The sequence below is a fragment of the Fringilla coelebs genome (genome assembly GCF_963513975.1).
Source record: "Fringilla coelebs genome assembly, chromosome: 10".
NCBI classification, from domain to species: Eukaryota; Metazoa; Chordata; class Aves; order Passeriformes; family Fringillidae; genus Fringilla; species Fringilla coelebs.
Genome location: NC_140036.1, coordinates 4,044,677 through 4,061,944, shown reverse-complemented (window position 1 = coordinate 4,061,944; position 17,268 = coordinate 4,044,677). Strand labels below are relative to the sequence as shown.

At 44.9% G+C, this 17,268-nt stretch overlaps 1 protein-coding gene across 2 annotated transcripts; it reads right to left on the bottom strand.

Annotated features, from left to right (window-relative positions):
• Window positions 1–901: 901 nt before the first annotated feature.
• On the bottom strand, window positions 902–17,080 carry PPP1R7 (protein phosphatase 1 regulatory subunit 7). 2 transcript variants are annotated; one of them, XM_084211934.1, is made up of 11 exons: window positions 17,017–17,080; window positions 16,298–16,375; window positions 16,008–16,130; window positions 11,932–11,987; window positions 10,898–10,963; window positions 10,144–10,274; window positions 8,765–8,927; window positions 5,538–5,654; window positions 4,791–4,895; window positions 3,864–3,950; window positions 902–1,288 (listed from the first exon to the last, which is right to left on the bottom strand). In XM_084211934.1, exons 2-11 carry the CDS (start codon window positions 16,338–16,340, stop codon window positions 1,112–1,114), a joined length of 1,068 nt encoding a protein of 355 aa, XP_084068060.1. In that variant the 5' UTR covers window positions 16,341–16,375; window positions 17,017–17,080; the 3' UTR covers window positions 902–1,111. The 2 variants fall into 2 exon arrangements, with proteins under 2 accessions (XP_084068060.1, XP_084068061.1); XM_084211935.1 differs by lacking the exon at window positions 16,298–16,375.
• Window positions 17,081–17,268: the final 188 nt, after the last annotated feature.

The following is a 17,268-nucleotide window of genomic DNA, read 5'->3' as shown; positions in this document are numbered from 1 at the left end:
TCCCCAGGGAGAGTTTGTGGCACTCTGAGGCACTCAAAGCAACTCATCTCACCACAGTCCCAGTTCAGTGACATGGAGGGGTGCAGGCTCCCCAGCCAAGCCCAGTCACCACACCAGCTCCACAGCAGAGCTGCCAGTGAGCAAATGCAACACAGCCTACAAAGGGGAACTAAAATCTTTTACAGGGCCATGCTGTCCTGCCTAATATGCCTGGTCTCCAGTTGAAGAAGGGATTCATCCCACTCTGTCAAAGATACAAATTCATGTCGGATCAGAATGAATCAAACTACCACCGAGAGCACATTTTCAAGCACCCCTCCTCTCTTTTCCTTGCCCCCCTGGATGATGACATGGCTGCTGGACAAACAGCAGCAGATGGCAAGTGCTTCCCAGGGTTTTTCAACTGCTGCAGAGATGCACTTCAAGGGCCCAGATTAAACACAGGTGCAGAGGGACAGCAAAACCACACTGCCACCTTCAGTAGGAGCAGGATGTGATTCAGATTTTCTGATGGCAAACACTGCCTGCAACAAAGTGCTACCAAACCCTTACCTGGATTAACATATTAACACCAGTTTGTCCCCAGTCCTCTCAAGAGCTGGTAGCTCTGTTTAAAAACATGAGTACAGAAAGGCTACTCCCCCTGCAGCCCCATGTTGTACCACCAGGTATACTAACCTGGGTCAGATATTTTTTCACATTTTTACAGGCCACTGTTGAGCCTTTATCTGGAGGTGGTGTTTGTGAGGACATTCCTAATCTGAACGTGTGTGACAGAGTCACCAGTGGTCACCAAGTGCCTCCCACGGCTTCAGCCTGCTGCAAACACCTTCTGGTAAAGGTGTTTGCAGCAGGCAAACCACCTCCCCCACGAAATAAAAACCACAGGCACACTGAAGGCTCTTGTGTTAAGATTTAATAATAATAATAACAACATTTCAAAAACAATGAGTGCATTGTACACGAGACCTGGTTTCAGTGCTTTCTGTTGACTTTTTGCCCTGTGTGTGTGTCAGTGTACTGAAGACCCGGGGAGTGGTGAGTGGATAAAAAACCCTGCTGGGACATTTCCTGGAGGAGGGCAGGGGAGGGAGGGAGGGCAGCAGGAGGCTCAGAACCGCACGAAGGTGGCGTCGATCTGCCGCACGGTCGGGAGGGCCAGCATGATTTTGCGCCGGTACTGGGGGTCCTTCTGCAGGGGGTTTCTCTCCAGGTATACAGTCTCCAAATTCTTGGCTCCTTTCAGCTCGTCCAGGTCGCTCCAGCTCTCCACGAGGTTGTCATTCATCTGCAGAGCACACACAGAGGCACGTTCACACCCACAGGGACCCCCCAAAAAAGGAGAGCAGTGGTGGTGCTGCGTCACTGCTACCAGGGCACCATTGCTCACAAACACCTTCCCTACCAGATCCTTCTTGCCCTGGAACCTCTCAGATGAGCTCTCCTGTCTCACATGCCAGGCCTCAGCACTAAACCCAACTCCCCCATGCTGTCCTGGCTGCTGGGCAGATGCCCCACCCTTCAGACAGCAGATCCAGTCCAAGCAGTGTGCTTGGAAAGACCCTGCAAGGCACCAGGCCAGTCTCCACACCACTGCATTTATGGGCTGGAAATCTTTGTATCATAATTTATTTCCACTGTGACATCCATCTTTAATGACTTCTCAGGACACATTAAAAAAGGTCCCAAACTGACCAAAAAGGCAACATTTTCCTCTCTCCTCTGCATAAATTTCCCTGCAAAAACTGATTCTGCACTCCAGAGGAAATGCCAAGCTCTCTGATTTTGGGTTCTTCTCCTGCCTCATTGTTGGCTCAGCAATTGCACACAAAGGAATGAGTGCTTCAGCTGCCCAACAAGGAAGCAAAGCTGCAAGGTGGCCCCATGCTGTCCAACCCTGAGACAACAGCACCCTTTGCTTTTGGATACAGAGTCACTGCAGCAATGCCACCTTCACATAAAATATAAAAAAACTAACTGGATTGTGTCATTCTGCTACTGCTCATCACAATGTTACTTCAGCCAAGTCACTCAACTTTCAGATATCTCAGTCCCTCCACTGGGGACGTGCTACTGGGAAACTGCTATAAGACTATCACAGTGGACAGGATTTTGAATTCTGTTTACTTAAGGTGTTAAAGGATATTTTTATGTGGTTTCAACTGTGCAGTCAGTGAAAAAAAAATATAAATTGGGAGATACAACACTGGTTTCCATTGAAAATTCTGCCCTGCTCCTTTTCAAACAAATCAGTTTTTTTAAACATAGTGTTGGAAGGCTGGAACAAAGCCAGGAGGGCATTTTCTGTGCTCAGCTAACAGATCTTGGCCAGTACTCTGCTCTGACAGAGGACTCTAAACACACTGGTGTTTTTACAAAGGAATCCAGCCAAGCTCAGCTCTGGCCTCTCCTTTCAGTACAAGTGCAACCAGTGCAGACACCTCCTATCAGCACAGCAACAGCAAAGAGGAAAACAGGAGGAAATTGCACAGGATCAGGACAGGCCCCACACCAGCCACACTGCACTGCCTCACCTCTACTGCCCAAAAGATTAGTGGGCAGTTAAATGGGCTTCTCAAAAAGAGAAATGCTCCTTAAAGAGCTCCTTCCAGACAGGCATGGCCAGGTAACGCTGCTGGCTGGCTCCTCAGCCACACTGCAAGATGAGGAACACCATCTAAAGAGCCTGGGCTCCAGACTCCAGCTGGGTTTCATTTGAAGCTGCTTTCCACTCCTTTTCTCTCAGCATCTGCCCAAGAGTTTCAATAACTCCAAATGACAGACATTATACAGCACAGCTCTTATTCTCAGCCTTGAATGCAGAGACTCCACAAGAGCTAAAGCATGTGCCAGCTCATCAACATCTGCTGCTTCTCCATTTTCTCACATGAGCACATTTGTGCACAGCTCATGGCACAGGGCTGATGTTTCAGGACAGGACATCTCTGAATCTCCTGACCTGACTGAGGAAAGCCATGGAGCTCAGCAATTCAAGGTGCCAGAAAGAAACAGAAGCCATCCTAAACTGTTATCTGCCTCATAGGAATGGAACCAGAAGCTGGTTTCGTTTTCTTCATATTTATAACACCATAAATATAAATATACCAACGCTGCTCTGAACAAGCTTGTGGTTATTAATTGTTGAGGTACTGTGAGGGTCCCAGGATGAGGTGAGACATGAAAATTGACTCCAAATTCTTAGAAGGCTGATTTATTATATCATGATATTATATTGTATTAAGAGAAAATTACATACTAAAACTATACTAAAGAAAGAGAAAGGAGACATCAGAAGGCTAGACAAGAATGATCATAAAAACCTGTGACAGAATCAGAGTCTGACAAAGCTGGACTGGGATTGGTCATTAAATAAAAACAATTCACATGGAACCAATCAAAGATGCACCTGCTGGTAAGCAACCTCCAAACCACATCCCTAGCAATCAGATAATTATTGTTTACATCTCTGGGGCTTCTCAGGAGAAAAATCCTGGCAAAGGGATTTTTGGTAAAATATCCCAGTGACACAAGCTCTGTGCTTCCCCTGGTACTCTGTCATGCTCACTTACAGAAAGGAGAGCTGCAGAAATAGGACATGTGGGGCTGTTTCATAACCAACCTGAGCACGAAGGCAGGGCCTATTTCCTAGGCACAGACAGGCTCCTCACCACTCAGCAAGAAATTTTTAAGCTCTTCCATTTCCCTAGGGAAAACCACCACACACTCCATCCATGCAGACTGTCAAGACCTTAAAGCTGATCACCAGAACTAGAGAAGGCACACATGTCCATGTGCTGCCCATCTGAAGGGTTTCCCTCACTGTGGCACAGACATTTTGGGGAACAGCTCTGGCCTGTGCTTACCCAGAACTCCTGCAGCTCTGTTAGGTGACTGATATTCTCGATCTTCTTAATTCTGTTGGCTGCAATGTCCAGCATTGTGAGTTTGTTCTAGACAGAGTAGACACAAAAATGTTAGATGTGATTTCCTTTCATCTTCTCTGTGCCACTTTTTCCAGGCCCAGACTTGGAAACTGTCAGGAGCAGACACGTTACTGCCAGCTGCTCACATTCAGCCCAACTCTTGCTGCCTATATGGAATAAGGAAGACTGTTTTCAGTAAAGCTGGGCTACCCCCCAAAGCCATGTGACAAAAATGAAGGCAGTCACTAGCTAGATGGCAACTGCCAGCCTAAAAAGTGAGTTTTCCTCAAATTACATTAAGAAGAGGATTAAAAATCAGATCCGAAGTGTCCCCTTGAGTAACACAGTTGAACAAACTCTTAGCAGCAGGAAACTCAACAATTTTAGAAAAGCTTTTGCTGGGTGTGAGTGAAAATGATACAGGCTTCCACAAAATCCATCCCATCCAAAAAGACAGACATGTACACTGACAGGAAGGCAAACTGCATGCCATAGCTGGCCTCTCTTATTCCCAGCTCCAGTTCTGTCCTGTTGCAAATCACTCATGGTTATCTACAAGCTGCTGTCTGAAAGGCTGCAGCAGCTGTGGCCTGTAGCCTTCCCATGGCTGAGGATCAGCCAGGCTACTGCTTCAACCACATCTCCCTTCCCCATGTCACAAAAATAATTCTACTCCAGAATATCTGGAGGATCTTTACCCACATGAGATACTTTAACATACAACAAACACTTGGATATTTGTGGTCTCTCAAGAGACTCAGGAACCCACACCTAAGTGGGGAAACTGAGGCCCAAAATATCTCAGAAAAGCCACCAACACAAGCAGCTCAGGGCAACAATTGTGCTGCAGAGACAGCCAAAGCTCACATTGTTCTCCAGTCCCTCGATGACCTCGATGCCGTTGTGGCTCAGGTACAGCTCCCGCAGGTTCACCAGGCTCTGCAGCCCCTCAATCTTGGTCAGACGGTTATTCTGCAAGTGCAGCAGCTCTTTAGTACCCTCCAAACAAACCCAACCCCACGGCACTCACTGGGGGAAAACCATTCCCTAAAGTATGGCTGGGAAGGGGAAATAGTCTGCTTCAGGAAGGAAGTAGGGAATAACACTCATTTCATGTTCTTTCTTCCATAAAAATCAAATAGCTGTTTGATAATTTTGTCAGTGTCTGTCAATCTCAAGTAGCATAAAAAGATAAAAAAAAAGGCAACACAAAGAATATGACACTTCCTTCCAGCACAGGAGTTTGACTCTAACACTGCAGACCTGCTAATGGGGGGCTCACAAGAAGGCTGGAGAGGGATTTTTCACAAGGGATAGGACAAGGGGGAATGGCCTTGAGCTGAAGGAAGGAAAGTTTAAATTAGATGTTAGGAAGAAATTCTTCTCTGTGAGGGAGGTGAGGCCCTGGCACAGAGAAGCTGTGGCTGCCCCTGGATCCCTGGGGGAGCTTGGGACACAGCCTGGAATGGTGGAAGGTGTCCTGCCCGTTTCAGGAGGTGGAGCAAGATGGTCTTTAAGGGTCCTTCCAGCCCAAAGCACCCTGGAATTCTGTGACTCAGAAGAACTGATCCTCTCTCACAGGGTGCTTCAAGGCTTTCAGAGCACAACCAGTACCTGTATACTGAGCACAGTCAGGTTTGTCAGGGCATCCAGGTTCTGCAGCTTGGTGATTTTATTCTTTCCAAGGAACAGACTGTCAAGATTAGTCAAGGTGTCAATGTTTTCAATTACCTGTGAAACAATCAGAGGAGACAGTGTTACTGCAAAACTCCACCTGGGAGATGTGGCTGCCACTTTGTAGCCACATTATAACCATGTGGTGTGTCCTGGGGAGAAGACACTCATTTGTGAAGCAAAAAAAAAAAAAAAGCTGTCACTAGTGAATGGAAAGAGAACCTGGCAAGAAAAACCACAATTTGTAAATTTAGTCCTGCACATCAGTGCCTGTATAACACAGAGGTGAGTTGTTCAGCTTCTCTGCCACAAGCAAAGTTAGCTGTCTCACAGGTGTGTGTGTTATTTGATTTCACTACTGGCTGTACAGCCTTGCTTCTGGCAGAACACACCCACAGCAGCCTGAGTGATTTTTTAAACACACGCATTACTGGGAGAATACAGACACTGTTCCAGTTTAGCTTGAGCTCAGCCTTTCTCTCAGGAAGAGAAAATCAGGATTTCTGTGAAGCATCAAGGATGTTACAAAGGAAGGGAGAAAGCATGAACAGAAGAGTGAAAACAGGAAAAAAAAGGGAAAAGGGTAAGATTACAAAAGGCTCCAGCAAACAAAAGGAGACACTTTAATTTAGCAGGGAAAAGCCTCTGAATCAAAAAACCAAGATGCTGTTAAAAGCAACAAGGACTTCACAACCAGACTTCAGCCCACAGTAAAAACAATAATATGGACACAGACACACCCAGAGCTGTGTGTCTGCTGTGCTCATGCAGGCTGGGACATCTCAGCTTTTCCACATGCTTCCTGACTGCCAAAATTTCACATCAGTAGTGCTGGGGAGCCAGGCCACTGAGTCCCAGCAGCACCTGGATCACTCTGGCTGTTCACCTGTGCATGCAGTAACACAAGGAAGGAGAAGATGGACACTCAGGAAGGGTAAGAAGCTTTTCAACCTCTATCCCACAGCTGCCAGAACACTGAACATACAGTGTTAATCAGCTCAAATTTGCATTCACCCCCTTCTAGATTATGGACTGTTCTGACCTTGCAAGAAAAATTATAGATTTTTTGCCCACTGGCAGCTTCTCCAGCCCTGAGCAGGAAATACTGATGACTCAGGACAGGGAGTGGAATGGAATATATGGACATGAGGGGACAAAAGCCTAAGAATAAGTAAAGAAGTGCTTACATTAGAACTGCTTCAGTCCAACTTTAAAGAAAAAAAAATAGCCTTAAATATGTCAGCTCGAGCATAAAGTTCTGCTCCCCAAAAGAAACAGAGCAAGAAGTGCTAAGTCATGAGGGATTCCAAGCTAAGGGCACTCTGGGAGGTCTGGCAAGAACAGCTTTAATACACAGGGAAGAATTCAATCAGGCACCTCAGAGCCAAGAACACAGCCTGAAGAGTCCACAGCCTTGCACCCTAAAGAGTTCAGGGTATGTCCAGCTGTGAAACACACAGCCAAGGCACCCCACACCAAGAGAAAAGCAGCCCAGGAGTTCTGGGTACCCCCAGACAGCATGAGATTTCTTTGTGCCAAGCCAAGTCACAGGTTACTCACTCCAATAAAGCAATTAGAAGCACAGAACACTGCTGTTTGAAGAAGTCAAAATAGAATTAACAGACAGACACAAAAAAAACCCCATTAAAATAAAGTAATTTAAGAAGCTTGTGTTACCCATACAGTGACAATATAGTTTTTCTTTTGTTTGCTCTGTTAATACGCTCAGGCTCAACACTGAGAAAACACATAAAATAAATCTAATCTCATTGTTAAAAAGATATCCCTTGGTTGACAGCATTATTGACAATGTACTGCCTAAGTATCAATTCAGAAATCTATCTGGATTTCTTTTTTGTTTTCCAGATGACAATGATGCTTAGATACAGAATACAGTTTTGTTTTACCCAACTTTTGTAATGTGAGGATCAGTGTGCTGAGCCTGCTCTGCTTCTGAAAAAAAGCCAAGTGTTTCTCTCCATAACTCCTGTTCCCCCATCCTAAGCAAACTCTAAGGTTCCTAATCCCTCATCTGACCTGGCTGATGTTCTCACACTCCAGACTTATCCCCCTAAATAATTTCATTTCCAAAGCAGAAATTCCTGGAAAACAATTCAGTCCAGTTTGGCTTTAGGAGGAAACCAAAATTTTTCCTCTTCAAAAAGGCAGCACACATTTCAGCCTTAGAAGGCTGTTTTTAATAGCTGAACTTTCCTTCTTTGCTACAAAGACAAGTGTTCCTCCACAAGTCCTGAAACAAAGAGGACAAACAGATCTGTTCCTAATCTTTCAGCATAACAAGTAATTTCTCAAAGACTATAAATGGGCAGCACCAACTCACACCACATTGATTGAAATGCACTCATCTTCTATGAGTATTTTCTAAAGAGCATGCAATGAAAAAAGCTTCAAAAGAAAGAGCTTATTTTGCATGTTGCAAGTTTTTTGTGTCATCTCTCTGACCAGTTCTCTTATGAACTGAGTAAATACAGTGAATCATACCTTAGGGACAGGAGAGACTACTCAAAACTGCTCTCCTGTAAGTGGCACAGATTTTAAATTGAAAAAGTCACAATCTGCACAATAAAACCCCAAAGCAGTCAGCAGTACAGTATCAGGTTTTAGGTTTTAAAGGCATTCCAGAGCAAAGCCTCAAGAAAATCTTCTTCCTAAACAAGACTGACTGCCGTAGCAGGCTGTCAATTGCACCTGCAAATCCAACTCATTTTGTTCTCAATAGGTTTCATGGACTCAGCACCAGCCTGTAGAAAGGCAAGAGAAAACAACTGCTAGTTTTGATAGGCTTGGCTCTCCAGCAGGAAGAAACCATCACCTGCAAAAGGAGACACACAGGGGATACAGGAGTTCATTAAAGACACAAATTCACAAATGGTGATTTAGCAGCCAGGCACTAATGCATAATGAAAGGCTCCAGCATGCACAGCAATAAGCACAGGGAGTGACTGGAACAAAAAAAAGCAACAAAATTGCAAATCAAAGTCAGTGCAGTGCACCTTCAGAAAGTGCCAATAGCACAGGGAGGGACTGGAACAATAAAAAGCAACAAAATTGCAAATCAAAGTCAGTGCAGTGCCCCTTCAGAAAATGCCAACAGCACACCACAGAGCTGAGAACTCTGCAGCCAACATCTCTGAGAGCAAACCTACCCGAATTCGATTGGAGCCCAACTCCAACATCTGCAGCATCTGCAGGCTGCTCAAATTCTCAATTTTGCTGATTTTGTTGTTGACAAGGAAGAGCTTTTTAAGCTGAGTGAGCCGATCCAGCCCTTCAATGTGTCGCAGAACATTAAAGGAGATGTCCAGGACCCTGAGGTAAAACAAACCAAAGGTCTCATCAGTCTATCAGGCAGGGATGATTCTGAAACAGACACTTGTAAATTGGTGGGGTGTAGTGTTTGTGAGGTCCTCAGGATGAGGTGAGAGATGAGAATCTGACTCCATGTTCTTAGAAGGCTGATTTATTATTATATGATATTATATTAAAAATGCTATACTAAAACCTTTAAAGAAAGAGAAGGATGAAGACAGAAGGCTTAACAAGAATCATCATGAAAAACTTGGGACTGACTCCACAGCTGATGGTGATTGATCATTAAGTAAAAACAATTCACATGTGTGGATAAACAATCTCCAGACCACATTCCAGAGCAGCAAACACAGGAGAAGCTGAGGCTTCTCAGCTTCCCAGGAGAAAATCCTGGGCAAAGAGGATTTTTTCAGAAAATATCATGGTGACTGTGGGGAATCTCTCTGACTGCAGAGATCAAACCTCTGCTAGGCCTTGAAGCTAAAGTCATGAATGTAATTTCTTTTTATCAAAAAACACAACAAATAAAACTTCCAAAATACTTCTGTAGAGTGTTAGGGAAAAAAAAAATCACCTGCCACATGCAGAAGACAGCCATTATTTTGCCCAGCCATAATGCAAATCTGCCTTTTCCTTGGGAAAGGAACCTGCCTGCAAGATCTGCCTCTGACAGGACCATGCCAAGGGCTCCCCTGGGCAGGAAAAGGTTGTGATGGTGAGAAGTGGGTCAGTCCTGCCCCAGAGAGAACAGTTTTGTAATGTACTTCCAGACTGATCCAGGCAAGTGCCAGAAACTCAGAAACTTGGAAGGGTACTTACTCCTTCCCTTACACTCTTTAGAAAAAATAAAATAAAAACAAAACCCAACACCTTACCTGAAATCTCTTGCAATTTTTACAGGAATAAACACCTGTTACACAGAGCTCTGACTGCAAGAGCAAAGGGAAGGTGGAAGCTACAACTACCAGCCATCCTCACTGCCTCACACAGCACAGGGTTCATTTCCAGCTGCCTGTCCCTGGGCAGCTTCAGGATAATGAAACTTGTGTACTGCACAGGTTAAATATCAATAGAGAATAGACATTGTCCTCCACAGAGGACCAAAATAAATCCTGAAAGAGGCTTGGGTGATAAACAGTGGGCTAAGTACAGCATGAGTAACACAGTGGGTAGCAAACCACCCCCAACCTAATCCTGATGATTCCCCTGGACTCACTCAAGGTCCACCAGAGCCTCCAAGTTTTCAATCTTCCTGATTTGATTGTCATAGAGATCCAGCTCCCGCAAGGTCTGCAGCTGCTCCAGGTTCTCAATGTGCTTAATCAAGTTCTGACGCAGACACAGAGTCTAATTGGGAAGGAAAAGTTGAAAAAGAAACAAAAAAATGGCAGTGAAGGATTGCATGTACTGCCTTCTGGTTTACAGACTAAAAGGTGTGGGTGAGGGGCCCCCCATTAAGTTTTGCTGGGAATTTGTTGGGTTGGTAGTGGTTTGTTGGGTTTTGTTTGGTTTTTTAATACAATCTTGGTATACTCCAATTCTACAGAAGGAAATCTTTCAGCCACAAGGGTCAGGTACAGTAACAGCAGCCCAGGGAGGATACATAATCTCCATCCTTGGAAACACTCAAAAGCTTAACTGGAGAAGGCCTTGAGCAGCATGTTCTAACTGGGCCTGCTTTGAGGGCTTTACTGAGATCCTTTACCATCCACATTATTCTATGTTCAGTCTGCTCTGCCAGTCCAGGATGTGCCCTGATGCACTGCCTCTCATCCACTTCCAAAACACACTTGCAAAATCCCAAAATTTTTATAACTCCTTGACAAATAGGTAAAACTACCTTTTTCAGCTAAAAACGAAGCAGCTCACTAAATCTCAGCCAAAAAGAGACTGTCTATCTGTCCTCTTATAGGTTAGATCTACAAAATCCCCAGTTCCAAGAGGCATGCTCTGTTCCCCAGGACTGTTACCTTCACTTTCTTGAGCACCTCAAATCCTTCAATCTTCCCAATCCGGAAATGATTCAAGTCAACATCCTTAAAGAGAAATGGAGGGATTTAGGAGTTGTCCCAAAACAAAGCTGATCTTTAAAGTTCAACCTGGTACTTTGTTCTAAGGAAATCATAGCCTTACAAAATATGTAGCTCATTAAAACTTCCCTCCCAAGAGCATTTGTAAAATGGGTTTGGCACATGATTTTACCACCACAACTGACACACACACGGTCTGAACTTGTCAACTGCAAATGCAAAATGTCAACTGCATATAATGCAACAGCCCTTTCCTGAGTCTGAGCATTATCAAAATTAGAAGTCTTCAGAAACTTATTGAGATGGAAAAATTCTTGCATAAATGAGGCTTTGCATAAAGTTCTCTTACATACTTTGCCAGGGCTTAACGAGAACACAAGTTGCCATTTCCAGTTCCAGGCCCCAGATGAGCAGGAGTCCCTGACAGTTTGAATAACCAGTGGTTTTGTGAATGTTAATTCTGCACTGGCAATCAGCTGAGGCACTTCCCATCTGTGCTGTTCAGCCTCAGATGCTCCAGATTTAAAAGTCAAAGTGAAAGAGAGCACTGCCCCACCCTCAAAAGCAGCTCAAACCCTCTGCTGCTAATGCGCTCACGAGGTTGCTGATACCAAGGCACTGGGCTGGGTAAGTCACTGTGCCTGCTCCAAAGCACAGGGCTCACAGCAGCTAAGAGCTCACTGAAGAGACTCCCTGAAGCTCACAGCCCAGCAGTGCCTCTTGCAGCACAGACACACTTACAGTGCATCTACACCTAATTTAAAATTCTAAAGCACTAACGAAACGTTTCAGCTAGAAATGAAAAATACAACACCTCTACTTCTACTCTAAAGGCTCTGAATCAGCTCTGGGGAGGATCACAGCAGCCAGCACCTTCAGAAGAATTAGATCTTTGAATCAGGTTTCAATACTTGCCTTTGCCTACCTTTGCTTCCTGATGAATAAAGCCCGTAAGGACAAAAATCTGCCTTTACCTCAGCCTCTGGGTCCAGGCTAATGGTCTCCATGTCCACTGGGGTCTCTGCTTCTCCTGCACAAGAGGCAAACACATTACCAGCTCCTGAACCAGACAGCCAAAGGCAGGATAACAGCCACCATCAGAGAGCAAATGCTCCTCAGGAGGAGAAACACATGAGAGGCACAGTTCAGACATTCTGCTTCATTAAAGCCACAAGAGTTACATGAAAATCTTTCTTTACAGCAGGATTTCATGCTCAGGTGTAAAACACACACAGATCAGCCCAACCTGCCTGTGTGGCTGCTGGAAACTGCAGGCTCAAGGGTGGGCAGGATGCCATTCCTTCACACCTACCCCATCCTAAAGTGTCTGTGCTCATCTGACAACATAACAAAACCTTGCCAAGAAGGAATCCTAACTGTCTAGGGAGATGGCCAGGAATGACCAAGCATCTCAACAATCCCACCCTTTCAGGTGTTTTTTTTTATTAGCACTGCCACTTTATGTCACTGTTGTGAACACTTTTGCATGGATCTCCCCTCCTTTGTTTGGCTGAACTCTCTACTATGCCAGACAACACTGTTTATCCCACTGCATGAATTTCCTTGGGAAATGCTTTTACAGCTCTGGAAAACACCCCAGCCTTTGCTGTGCTTCTACCACAGCACACGAGGGAGGGATATTTACTGGAGAATTCATGCTGAATAATTCATGCCCATTCCCATTTGCTGGAGATGGCGTGCTGGTTGCATCAATTTCTGAAGAAAAACAAAGTCTGATTCAGCTTTGCAAAACTGACATACAACACGATTTGCAAGATTTTTCTACTTCATGTGCAAAGCTTCTCTGAGCGCTACAAAAACCCCAAGCAACTTTAAATACAGTGACATCCCAAAGGCTTTGCACTAACTCCTGCATGTATGCAAGCTCATTCCCTTAAGCCAGCAGCAGTGACTGTTTTCACAGCCCAGAATGGTTAAATCCCTGTAAATGTCAAGTGCTCCTATTTAATGGGTGTTCTTCCTGCTAATGCTCGGCCTTATAAGCAGCAGTGCAGGCACAAACAGTACCAGCATCACCATTTTTAATGCCACCATCCAGCTCCAAGGGTTTGGTGATCCACAGATCCTCACTGACCTTCCTGTATTTGGGCTGTTGCTCTTGCCTGGACATTTAAACAGGAATGAGACTCACTGAGCTGATCCACAGAAGTTAAGAAGGTAGGACTAAAAAAGCAATCCTCTTTTTTGTTTTTTTTTTAAGCAGTACAAAATAGCAGGAAACATAAATTATATTTTGGGAATGCAAAATGAGCTGGTAGTCTTGGGAATGTTGAACAGCAAGACAGAAATGCCACCAAAAATTGACAGGCATACATGTGCCTGTCAGCAATGAGCAGTGAGCAATGCCTGCTTTTTCTTATTTTAGTTCCATATCAGGAGCTCTGCCCTTCAGCAAGGGAGTGGGATACCCCACCCTGCTGCTATCAAGGCTGTACCTCTCTGACCTGTTTCTTGGGTGCAAAGACTCTCAGAGAGAAGTGCCCCAAGCCAAACAAGCAGCCTTGCTGAATTTACAGCCCACAGGAGCAGTGCCCAGCTTTGGAGCAACAGTTATTTGAGATACCACATGAAAAAATCCAAATTATGCCCCTGGTATTGAGTGATACTGGCAGTAACTTAGTGTTCATGGTGAAGGAACTTTCTGAGTTTCAAGTCCTCGAGACTTGAAAGTTGTCCAACAGCAAAGTCAACCATACACATGGTAAAGAAAAAAACCTTCAGCAAAAAACCCTATTCAAGCAAAAAAAAAAAAAAATATTTGACTTTGTTTGGCTAGGAAGCTTGAATATTTTAATTTATAAACACTAGATTTAGGTAATGTGTTAAATACTCTGTTCTGAGGCTCCTCTTACTTTTGACATATGGCTTTGAGAGACCACTCATGATAGCCAGTGTGGAAAACAGCACTCAAATCCAAAGCTGCAAAACCAAATCACACAGGATACACACTAGAATAAAAGAAATTTAAAACTGAACACACAGGCAGTGCTGTTGTGTACTGAAGTCAACTGTCATGAAGTCTCTGCACTGTGTATTAAGCATTCAGCAGCTTGAGGGAGATGTGGATCTGGTGTCAGCTGTAAATCAGTATTGGTAGGAAAATGTTAAAATACATTTTCTCTCAGGAGCAGAAAAACAAAAAAAGAAAGAAGAAAAAAATGATTCTAGCAAATTTACAGTCATTTATGTCATTTTATTTATGAAGTGACTGGATATAAAAAACCTCTAAACTGACCCTCCTACAAGCACTTTACAGCCAGGGCTGCAATTTCCCTTGCAAATTGCTTTACTCCACACTTCTTAATGGAAAAAATCCCATCACTCTGGCAGTGAAGTTTCCTAAGTGAATTTCTGTGTAACCCATGCCTGCAAGCCACATGCCTTTGCAGAGGTGGAAAAAAAATCCACCATTGAGAAAACCCAAATTCCACAGTGGGAACAGTCATTACTGAGTTATGTAAGTTCACAGTACCACAAGCATTTCAATCAACAAAAAGCCTAGTTACACTTTTAAAGTGCATATGCATGAAGAATATTATAAATAGCTCAGTTATATGATTTCTAACCAGAGGCTCTATTCCTCAGAGAATTAGCTAAATGATGAATTTGAAATTTCAGCTGTTCAAGCTACTTAAGATCTCCTGTGAAAAAATGTGGAAAACTCATCATTTTCCTTTCAGCTGAGAAATTCAGAGCTGGCTGTGGAAACTATCTTGAATGTTCAAAAATTATTCCTCTGCTTGGTTCCTGCCCTAGTTTTCTGAATGCTTGCAGTTTGGAAAAAGTAACAATACAGTCATTATATTAAACAGTACACAAATGTAATTCAGCAAACAAATCTGAATGTGCTTTTCTTGCTTTCACTAGAGTCAGAGTACATCACTTCTGTATTTCCTTTCATAGAATTCCCAGGGGAACAAAGTGCAAAACACAACCTCCAACACACAGCTAAATGATGGCAGCTGAGCAAACACTCAGGATTCCAGGCATGCAAAGGAAAGCTCTGTCTGATCTGCATGGTTCCATCAGCTGCACAGTTTGCAGAGCCATGAAGAATGGAAGAGCATTTCTTTAGTAATATTTAGGGGGTTTAAATTATCAGCAATAAATTAGAGCTATATAGACTGCATTTAGTCGTGATATTTAAAATTCTAGTAACAATTTATCAGTTTGAAAGATACTTTGGCAAATCCCAAGGTGTAAGGTTAAGATGAGCAGGGATCCCACTGCAAGAAGTAAAATTTCTTTCATTATTTCCCTTCCAGTATCCCAAAAATAATAACAATAATAACATGGACATCTCTGTCAAAAGAATGATGCTACACTTCAGACTGCACCAAAAGCTCAGCTCAAATCACCACACAGGGTGTGCAGAAATGGATCTGCTCTGACAAGTTCCATGCAAGCCACTGAAAACCCTTCCATCAAACATCCACAGGCTTCAAAGTCTGTCAGTATTCCTACCCCATGTTCTAGTGCAAACAGTGGGAGCAGCAGGAAAAGTTTACACCCAAAAGGATTCAGATATATAATTTTGAGATGTCTTAGAATTTTTTAATTTAAAACAACAAAAGGCACAGGTTCCTTCAATCCATCTAGAAATAGTCTTTGCTGCCTTCCAAAGGAACCTGGCAATAGTGTGGGCAAAAAAACCTACATAAACTAAGCTAGAATTATGAAAAGCTCCTCATGATAACGTCTAATAAAAATCTTTCCACATAAAGTTTCTGAATTTCCATTAAAAAAAACATGAATAGAGACACTTTCCATTTTGATATCAAATATTTCAAAGAGATGGGTAAATAAACAAGGTGGGAAAAAAAAATAATAAAAAAAATCAAAGCTCTAATACTAGCAGTTCCATAAAAAGCAGGCAACTTTATTCTAGCAACAAATTTATTGAGCTTCCAGGAGGCTGGCTCTAGGGCAGGTTCCCATGGATACCCGGCCAGGAGGAGCACGGGGGGTGCTGCAGGCTGTGCACACGCGGCCGGGACTCCTGGAGGCAGTGCTGAGGCTGACACGGTACCTGCGGAGTTCTCGCCGTTCTGCTCATCCCGCAGGCTCTGCTGGCTCAGCTCTGTCACCAAGCGAACCGCCTGCTTCCTCCCCTCCTCGTCCCCAGACTCCTCGGACTCGATCCTCTTATCCACTGCACAAGACACAGAAAGGCACAGTGAGGCTTTTCCCAGCAGCGGGGCACAGGGCAGGAGCAGCAGGCAGATAAAATAACCAGGAGTCACATAAACGACTAGGCAGTTAGTAGAAATCCTAAGTTAACTAAATGAAAGGTTTAGTCTTAAATAAAAGGCCTCTTACCCCTTGTTTCTACTTTGATTTTGGATGCACTTTTTCCTCCCATCACATCTTCCTAAAACCAACAATCTGGGAAGAAGACTGGAGGAAAAAGGAAATTTCTTAGATCAATGAAGTGCAATTCCAAAGATTACGGAGATGGAATTAGAACGATTACATTTTAAGAGCTCTTAGAATTAAAAATAAATAAATATATATATATATATAATCAGTATCATGTACAATAGTACCAATCGATAAAAAAAAATCCTCACAGATAAGAGCAACCTCCCCAGAACAACCTGCCAGATCCCTTCACGTTCACCGAGCCACAGCTCCGGTGGCCACCCTGAGCCTGGACCAGCAGAAGCTCCTGGCTGGCCCCCCTCAGTCTTTCCTCTCGTCTCACCAGGGGACTAAGGAAAACCAGCGCCATCCAGAAGGTTTCCTTCTCGTTATCTTTACTTTTCACGTCACGGCCGTCTCCACAGCCCCACTCCTCTCCCTGTGGGCACGGAGCCCGCGGGCATGCCGCCCTGCGGTGACACTCCCCGGCCCCGGCAGGGCCCGGCCCCCGGCCGCCGGCCCTCGGGCTGGACACGCGGGGGCTGCACGATCCCGGAGGGCCCGCAAACCCCCCCGGCGCGCAGCTGGCAGCCGCACCGCACAGAGCCGGCGCTGGAGCAGCCGGCGGCGCCTCCCCGACCCCCGCAGCCTCGGCAGCAGCCCCGGCGGGCTCTCACCCTCCATCATCTCCTGCGGCCCCGCTCCGCTCTCCGCCGCCATATCGCTCCTCCTCCCACCGCCCCTTCCGGAAACTGCCTCCGCCGCGGCCGCAGCCAATCAGAGCCCGCCGCCGCCGCCGCGCCACAGCCAATCGCGCGCAGCTGGCGCGCCCAGGAGGCGGGGCAGGGCCACGCCCACATCCCAGCGCGCAGGCGCGCCGGCTGCGCCCCGCTGGCTCCTGGGAGTTGTAGTTCTTTGCAGGAGGGGTG